Source organism: Pteropus alecto, unplaced genomic scaffold, assembly GCF_000325575.1.
Source record: "Pteropus alecto unplaced genomic scaffold, ASM32557v1 scaffold40, whole genome shotgun sequence".
Classification (NCBI taxonomy): Eukaryota; Metazoa; Chordata; class Mammalia; order Chiroptera; family Pteropodidae; genus Pteropus; species Pteropus alecto.
The window spans coordinates 8,800,014-8,809,681 of NW_006431919.1; the positions used below are offsets into that span (position 1 = coordinate 8,800,014).

The 9,668-nt window shown below is 48.5% G+C and overlaps 1 protein-coding gene across 1 annotated transcript in view; it reads left to right on the forward strand.

The window, feature by feature from the left end:
* Nucleotides 1–6: 6 nt before the first annotated feature.
* ADRA1B (adrenoceptor alpha 1B) overlaps nucleotides 7–9,668 on the forward strand; it is a 44,147-nt gene continuing 34,485 nt past the window's right edge. The window contains exon 1 of the mRNA XM_025043163.1: nucleotides 7–1,232. Within this exon, the coding sequence (XP_024898931.1) occupies nucleotides 284–1,232 (949 nt within the window). The 5' untranslated portion in view covers nucleotides 7–283. The remainder of the gene's footprint in view (nucleotides 1,233–9,668) is intronic.

Sequence of the window (9,668 nt, forward strand, 5' to 3'; positions counted from 1 at the left end):
CTCCCCCGCGAGCCGGGCCGGCGCGCCTGACGTGGACCATTAACTTGGAGCTGCCGCCTCGTCCCCTCTCTCCTCCTCCCTCTGACAGGCAAGCGAGCGGCGCGGTGCAGGAGGAGACGTGCCGCCGGGCTGGGCTGCTCGGGGAAGATGACTCCTCGCCAGGAGGGCACCTCTGGGAAGAAGACCACCATGGGGGAGGCAAAGTTTCAGGGCAGCTGAGGAGCCTTGGCCGCAGCCCTTCCAGCCCTGTCAACCCCCTTGGCTATGGAGGGCGGACTCTAAAATGAATCCCGACCTGGACACCGGCCACAACACATCAGCACCTGCCCACTGGGGAGAGTTTAAAAATGCCAACTTCACTGGCCCCAACCAGACCTCGAGCAACTCCACACTGCCCCAGCTGGACATCACCAGGGCCATCTCCGTGGGCCTGGTGCTGGGCGCCTTCATCCTGTTTGCCATCGTGGGCAATATCTTAGTCATCTTGTCCGTGGCCTGCAACCGTCACCTGCGGACGCCCACCAACTACTTCATCGTCAACCTGGCCATCGCCGACCTGCTGCTAAGCTTCACCGTGCTGCCCTTCTCCGCCGCCCTGGAGGTGCTGGGCTACTGGGTGCTGGGCCGGATCTTCTGCGACATCTGGGCCGCCGTGGACGTGCTGTGCTGCACCGCCTCTATCCTGAGCCTGTGCGCCATCTCCATCGATCGCTACATTGGGGTGCGCTACTCCCTGCAGTACCCCACGCTGGTCACCCGGAGGAAGGCCATCTTGGCGCTCCTCAGTGTCTGGGTCTTGTCCACGGTCATCTCCATCGGGCCACTCCTCGGGTGGAAGGAGCCAGCGCCCAACGATGACAAGGAATGCGGGGTCACTGAAGAACCCTTCTACGCCCTCTTCTCCTCCTTGGGCTCCTTTTACATCCCTCTGGCAGTCATTCTGGTCATGTACTGCCGCGTCTACATCGTTGCCAAGAGGACCACCAAGAACCTGGAGGCCGGAGTCATGAGGGAGATGTCCAACTCCAAGGAGCTGACCCTGAGGATCCACTCCAAGAACTTTCACGAGGACACCCTCAGCAGTACCAAGGCCAAGGGCCACAACCCCAGGAGTTCCATAGCTGTCAAACTTTTTAAGTTCTCCAGGGAAAAGAAAGCAGCCAAGACCTTGGGCATAGTGGTCGGCATGTTCATCTTGTGTTGGCTTCCCTTCTTCATCGCTCTGCCACTTGGTAAGTCGGGGACTGGTGGACGGGCGCGGGGCGTTTTCTGATCTTGGTACTAATGAACCTACTGGAAAGTTCTTTGTGGGTCTTGTTTTTTTATGCAGTCTGTGTATGTTTAGAGATTGGAGAATATTGTTTGTTCTGCAAAGGCTTTGCAGATTGGGTAGCTGGCTAAGAACCAACTTAGGTATTAGTGGAACACGCTAAGGTACTAGTCGCTGGAAATAAAACCAAGGGAGGAAAATCTGGTGTGCAGAATGACTCATTCGACAGCCTCGGTTTAATAATTAAAAAGGCCACTGGACTTGAGCATCACACCGGCGTTATTTCTGTAGTAATGATGTGCAGGCTAAGGCAGCGTCACGAATGCAGCATACAAAGTAGTTTGTAGTCACCGCAGACGCGGCATTTGGGAAGCAGGGAGGCAGCTCTTACACAGGAAGGCAGTTTTCATTCAGCATTTCAGGGCTCTTGCAGAGCCCCGCGCTGCTCAGGAGCCTTGCAGAAGCTGCGTTCTCCCCTCCTCCCTTCACTGCTCGCTGTCACCTCAGTGCTCTCCCTTCATTAGGAGTTAATAAGAGCATTTTACTGCCACACAGCCCCACTGGCCCTTAAGTTATCTAAAGCCTGAGATTTGAAAGAGAAGGAAGATGACCAGAGGGTCACGCATACTCAGTTTTCACCCAAAAGTGTTCCTAACTCTGGGGATTTATGAAATACCCAGAATTAAATTATAGTTATCCCTCACCTTCAGCTGCCAGACACCAAATCCTGCTAGGATGAAACTGAGTCCTTCCCCTCCTATAAAAACATATCCATCTTCTTTTGCTTGGTGGTCCTACTGAGTTGTTCAAAAGGCTGCCTGACTGATCTCTTCTGAGGAAGAAGAGGTCTGGTTAGGAGGCAGACCTAGAAGAGGGTACTGTGACATGCTGTCCACATGGCCTGGAAAACACGTGTCCCTCCTCTAAGGCACTGATCTGCTTTGATTTCGTCTCTTATCCTTGGGGAACACTTCAGAAAATGAATGGAGGGAGGTGATCACGGCGAAGTCATGTGCTGTGATATCAGAAGAGGTAGCGGCTGCTACATGCCATGGACCACACATGCCTGCAGTCACACCAGGGACTCAGAACCCGACACAATCAAATCCCTCGAGTAACCAAAATTCTGAAAGCACACTGCTTTCAAGAGAAAGAAGCAAATGGAAGAAAAGCGAACTGATATCAAAAGTTTCCATTTTAAAAAGATGAAGACAAAAAGCTATTTAACCTACTCTCCATGTCGTCCTTTCTGAGGCAGGCTAATGCTTGTCAGAAATACTGTCAGTGCGATAAGTGGAAAAGGTTCGAAGTCTGCTCCCAGAAGTGATCATATCCCACTGCAGAGAAGCTTTCTTCTCTTCCCAAGGTCTTAGAGTCCTTTTGCAGGTTAAAGTGGGTGACAGTTCACATTGCATTGGGCAATACACAGTGCACTGTTGTACGTGGAAGTCATTTGGCCACTTATTAGCTAAGTGACCTTGGGAAAAAGACCGCTCCTCTGCGAGCCTCAGCTTCTTCATCTGTAAAATAGGGCTAATTACTATTTGCTCCATGGGATTTGCACTAGTGCATGGAGAGGACTTAATACAGTGTCTGGTGCACAGCAAATGCTCAAGGAAAATTAGCTCTTAGTACTACAAACCAAACCCCAGTCACCCCTCAACTATAACAGTATGTTTTCTCCTCCTCTACTTATTTACCAACCCCACACCCGTTACTAAAGGCTCAAAAGAGAACTGGGCCTTTCTTCCTTCTGCTCCTGCCCACTGGCCTGCAGAGGCTATGACCAGAGTATCCTCAGGAAGGAGATGGTCCCAGCAAGTTGCAGGGATGGATCAAAGGTACCGGCTTTCACTGTAAGGGTCAAGAAAACAGCTCCAAATAGATGGAGAGGCTGCTAGCATGCTGAAATGGAAACAGCACTGCTTCGGGGACCAGGAGCAATCTAGTTCCCACGGGAGATTTCACATCAGGTAGTTCCATGCCCTTAGGCTCATTGCTTTACCTCTCTGGGCTTCAGATCTCACTTTCAGAGAGCCAGAGTATTGGACTAGATCAAGGGCTCACAATCTGTAATAAGGATCAGAATCATCTGTGGAACCTGATAAACATTCAGCTTCTTAGGCCTAACTCACAGAGACTGACTCAGTAGGTCAGATGGATCCCAGGTGATTCTGAGGAGGTGGTCTACAGACAAGGCTTTGAGAATTAATGGTCAGAGGACCTCTCAGCAACTGTCAGCCTCCCGCTTCCTGGATGCCAAGATTTTAAATACTGCAGAGCTTAGTGCTTCCCCAGCCACAGGGTGATGCAGGGTAGTGTGTCTTGTCTCTGGGTCCTGCTCTTCAGGCCCACCTCAGTTTTTCCTCACTCACATTCTCTCTACTTTTCCTTCCTTCTGTTTATGCCTTTCTGAGACCTTATCCCCCTAACATCTTAGGTCCTTGGCTTCCACACCATAGAAAGTAAGACGTTCTTGCCACCACGATACTATCAGAGCTTGTTTCTCTTCTCCTTGCCGTGAAAACTTTCTGTCCATCCATGCCGTTATTTCCTGGAGATCTCCCAGTGTGCTCTCCCTGAGCCAACTCCACCCACATTCTTCTCCCCAGCGACCCTCACAAGCCTTGGCAGGTGGGGAACACCTGCCTTGGGTTTGGGGTGGACTCTGAAAGGTACACAAGAGCTTCAAACAGAGAAGGTGTTTAACTAACGTGTTCTTAATGATTTAGCATCCAAGCAAAACCGAGATATGGGTTTCTACTCCCTCTGAGTTCAAATAACACCCAAATAAAAGTAACATGATGTAGAACAATAACTCCTTTGGAATCTGAGGAAGGTTCCAAATTCTAAATTTTCCATGAAAGACTGTTCACTCATAAGGGGAGAAAGCAGATCTGGGGGAGACAGGGGTTGGCAAACGGACGAGCAGGTGGGAGTAACTTCCAATGGGCAATAGACTTTCAGGGCCCTGGCTGGTTAGAGATTTCCATAGCCATGTTTGTCTTCTCCCTGGGAGAGGAGGGTTGGGATTCCTCCTGGGAAGGAGGAAAAATAGCCATGCCCCCTGCAGGGTCCTGGTCAGGGGTTCCATTTGTTTACCTTCCTTCCTTATTTTTATTTTCGTGAGCAGGGTTGGGCTGCCTGCAAAAGGGGGGCCTCTCATCTCCTGCAGAGCCCTCCCCACCTGTGACACCCTCCCTACCTCCTCCCCACCCTTCCCTTGTGGCCTCAGACCAAGCTGGGATAGGGACCAGCTCTCACTTACTTGGGAGCGGGGATGGGTTCCACCAAGCAAAGATCTCTTTATTTGACCCCTGGAATCAGGCCATGGAGGGACAGGAAATAGCTGGAATATAAGATAGTAGCATTTCTACTCGACGGGCCATGAGCAAGAGGTCCAAGGAATCTTCAGCTGCTTGGCATTATAATGAAGGCCAGCTCTCACCCTTCTGAGGAAGGCCTGGTCAGGGTCTCGAGAAGTGTCTGGGCTCTTGAGGGAGGTGCATTGTATTGGGGGGAAAGATGGGGAGGGAGGGACGACAGGAAGTGCCGGGCAGCCAACTGGTAGCTGGGCATAGTACGTTGTTTAGAAAACACTGGAACCTTGCCTCGCTCCAAATCTTTCTTGTCTTTTAAAATGCTGAAAGGGACCAGGAAGCCATTATTGAACTAAATGCTTTCCCCTCCAAATAAATGAAGGTCAATTTCAAAGAAACAGTTGTGCTCTCTATAGTACTGGAACCAAATAGGAATTCCTCTCACCATTGATTTGTTTCTGCAGTATTCTCATTCAAAGTGGGGCTGATGAATCCCCACCTTCCTCAAGAGCACAAGGAAGGGTGAGGGTCTCAGAGATGACTCAAGAGAGAGCCACCTCCATAAAGACAGACTAATCCTCCAGCTCAGAGGTTTCAAAGCACAGGGATTTGAGTTGCTCTCAAGGAAAGTAGTTGGTTTGAGTTACAGGAAATTTTTATATACAGGGAATCCTTCCTGGAAAGGAGAAATCCTACTGAAGAAAAATACATTCGACCATTTATGAAATCATTAATCAAGACTTCCTAAAAGCCCCTACTATGTGCTAAGCACTACATTAATCACTGGGAGCCAAAAAGAAACATGGCTCCTGCCTTCAGGAGGCTTACAGCTTAGTGAGATTATATTATCATGAAGCACATCCTGTGGACCAGACATTCTGCTTGGCCCTGTACAGACATTATCTCATTAATCCTTACAGCTACCCTGACAGGAAAGAGTTATTGCTCCCTCTCTTCAGATGACTATACTGAAGCTCAGATAGGTTAGTCTTCTTACCCAGCGTCACACAGCAAGTAAATGATAGAGCCAAGACTTGAATCCAGATCTGTCAGAACAGGCACGAATCAGTTGCACTGCACCCAGCAGAAGTCTGGCCTTTTTACTTTTCGGTCTCAACCTACTCTCATAGCAAATGTCCTCTAGGAACCCAGAGCCACCTGTCAAAAGCTGGTATTGCACTTTTGTTAAAAGCCCTGGCTTTCTTCTACTTCCCATTCATCCCTGAAGAAAGACTTACCCATAAGATGTCAGGGAAGTTCATTCGCATTCTAGCTCAGGGCTAGATTTTCGCCATACCTCCTGCACTGTGTAGTATGGGGTCTCTCAAGAATTTTCATCACCCTCAGCCAGAAGGAAAAAGTAGGACCTTGCCCTCATCTAGGATTCGAGCTCTATATCATTAATCATTCAATCCTTCATTCACTCATTCATTCACTAAATAAGTATGTATTTATTACATGCCTGTTATGTCTAGGCATTGTGCTAGAGATAGAGTGATCAGAACAGCTATGTTCCATGCTCTTATAAGATTTAGGTCTAGGAGGGAACACAGATAATTTGAAAAACACATGCACACAAATAAACATCTATGCCAATCATGATAAGTGGCTTGAAGAAAGGAGGTTAGATGCAATTAGAAGTCTATAACAGGAATCAGTATATCATAGGGGTTCCTAAGTGACATTTAGGCAGAACTCTGAACAGTTTGGAGGAACCAATTCAATGAAGGAGGCAGGTAGAAGAAGAAAGCTCTGGGCAGAAGGAAGGGTGCCCCTGAGAGTGCTGAGGCAGGAGCTGGCGAGGAACTGGAAGAGCCTGGAGGACAGACAGGAGGCAGGCACCAGTCAAGGCTGGAAGAGTGGGAAGAGGCCAGGCCATGAAGGAACTTTAAGCCACATTAAAGACTTCAGATTTTATCTTAAGTTGCATTGGCCACTACTGAAGAGTTTGAAGCAGAAAAGAGATAGAATCTGAATTAGGTCTTTAAAAGACAATTCAGGCTGCTGTGTGGAACACAGACCAGAGATGGGGCAGTTAGGAGGCCACGATCCCAGTGTGAGCTGGGGGTAACTTAAACCAAGCTGGTGGCGGTGGAGGTAGAGAGAAGTGGACAGATTCAAGGACTTGAGGATGGATTGGTTATGATGTAGGATGGTTAGTGAGAGCAAGGAATGTGTCTGCAATAGCCTTGAGATTTCTGGGTGATGGCGGTACCATTTGTTGAGATGGAGAATATGGGACTGGGGTGGGGGCGGGGGCGGGGGTGGATGGGTTTTGAAACACAAGGCCAAGAGAATTTCTCCCAAGACCTTCCTTGGACCATTCATCAGGGCCCACAGGACGCCATACTAAGAACAATCTTCCAAACAGTCTTGTGAGTTGAGTAGTAAGAATGTCCCAGCTCGAAAGCCAAGACCCGTGACTAACAGCTCACCTAGCTGCTCATCAGAAATGTCTGTCGGGGGGCTGTTTTAAAAAGTGTAGATTCTTGGGCCTCACTGCAGACCTATGGTATTAGACTCTCTTGTGATGTGGCTGAGAATCTTGATTTTTAACAAGTCTCCCAGGTGATTCTTATGCAGCCAGCAGTATAGATAGCATCAGTGCTCCGTATGCCTAGGAACCCCTGGTATCACACCCAATGGAGAGCTGAGAAAGCTTAATTAAGCTTCCTGTAATGCAACCAGAAGCATCCCAATCCTGCCCAGCCCCTTGAGCCAGTCCATATGGAGGAAAGCAGGAAGGTTGGCAGGAGGGAAAGGGAATTCTTTAAACTAGAGCCTCCCTGGAGAGGAGGAAGAAAATGAGCACTGTGGAAGCAGCATCTCCAATGTACCAGGTGCACCGCTCGACACTGAATGCTCTGTATCGCTCATAACTCTCGCAGCCCCTCTGCAAGCAAGCTTTGTCATCCCTGTGTTTATAGGTTAGGGAACAAGAGTTCAGAGAGGTTAGGTAGTTTGCGTCACACAGCTAGTAAATGGTAAAGTCAGTCAAACTCCGCATTTGGCACTCAATAAACATTTGTTATCATTCCTGTTGTTACTGCAGTGCTTCCCAAACGTTTGTCTGGTGCCCGTGGATGATAAAATTTGTACTGGCTCATGACAAAATGAGAAAAAAAATTAGGAAAATTCTATGTTTTTCCAAATGTATTTAATATAAATGACTGTCTTTTTATTCTAAAGACTATGTCCTTTCTATTTTGGGACACCGAAATCGCATTTTTTGTTGGAACGATGGTAATAAGTGGTAGCGATAGTTATTTGTGTGTGTGTGTGTGTGTGTGTGTGTGTGTGTGTTTAATGTCTTACTTGGCAAAAGTCTTGGAATCATGGCACACACTATGGTGATAGGACACAATAAATATTTCTAGCAGGAAGCAGGGAGGAGGGAGGGATGGGATGCAAAGCAAAAAAGACGGAATTGATGTGTTAGCCTCGGCTTTGCCGTGAGATTCAGAGAACTTGGACAGAGGGATGGAGAGAGGGAAAGGTGATATGTGGAGGGTCATGCTTCTCAGGTATGACAGAATGAGGGCCATTCGTGAAGGAGGTCCCCAGTCCAGCTGGGGCGAAGCAGGCCACGGCAATGCCAGTGGGTGCGTGTGTAACCGCAGAGCCATCACAGATGGGCCTATTAAGATCTGTAATGCAGGCGATGCCTTTACCTGAGTATGTGTGTGGCTCATAAAAATAACTGATGGCTGCCAGGCCACACCGGGAAATTGCTTTCTTCCATGTCTGCAGGATGTTTCTGCAGTCACTGTGCTCCCTGGCCACATCTGATAATAATAATACTAATAACTACCATCTATTAGGTCTGGCCGCGTGCCAGTCTCACTGTGCTACATCAGGCTTGGGGGACTTTCCATGCATTTTGTCATTCACTCCTCTCCAGAGGCTTATGAAGGGAGCGGGGTGGCGGGCGGGGGCACTCTTCTACTCCCTATCTTATAGATGAGGAAACTGAAGCTTAGAGAGCTTGAGTGGTTTGCCTCAGGCCACCCAGCTGATTAGTGATAGAACCTGGCTTCACATCTAGGAAACCAGATAATGCTAAGCAGTTCATCACTGGGGACATCCTAGGCCTGAGGGTTATGGAAGCCCAGGAAGAAACTGGGGGAACCAAAGCCAATTCTGAGAAAGGGAAAGGAAGGGCAAGGGGCTGCCTGTCATTCAGCAACCGAGAGGCACCATACTCTGGTGAGGACATAAAGAATATAAAAACAATGAGGTCTTCCCCTAGCAAGATAAGTCAAAATTTCTCTTTTATTATGGATACTCCAGACTTTTTTCAGCTTCAACTTCTTATTGCTGCTGTTGCATACATCTCTAAGGTTTTTATCAAATTTAGGGAAACAACAAATTTGAATGACTTTTTCGCAATTTGGTTTCTGGCCGCACACATTTCAGACTTTGATTCACCTCCGCCACCCACGCGTGGTCCCAGCACCACAGGACTCCCTCCTCTCGGGGGCCAGTCTCTGATCCTACCTCTCAATGTTGCAAGGTCGGGTGAGTCAGCATCTGGACAAGGGAGTATTTCTAGAAGCTGTTTTTCCACCTTGCTCTAACTCGGGCTGGCGATGACCTAGCTATGTAGAAAGAAAAAACTGCAAACCACATGCGTATATTCAACAGGATCCAAATAAAAAGGTACCTTAACTCTTAGTTAGTTCCCCCAAACACCCATGTTCTCTACACTAACACCCACGTGAGGGGAAATATGACAGAGGGGTGTCAGAGTGGAAAGAGACAGTGGTCCTAACCAATCTCGGTTAATAGAGCTTACTTTTGAAAACTTTATGAAATCATACAACCATGAAGAAACAGTGCTGGGGTCCATCCCAAGGCGCTGGGGGTGCCAGGAAGACAGAGACCCTGAGACTGAATAGGTACCCCTTGCACACACCCGAACACCACAGAGCTGCTTCTCCCTAGCAGCCTCCTGACCGATGGGCTTCCCTCCCTCCCTCTCTCTCCAAGCTGTGAATGTCTCATAAGCAGCAATTACATCTTTCCTGTCTGCCTAACACGAGGACTTGCAAATGAGTGAATACACAGCACTGGGAGTT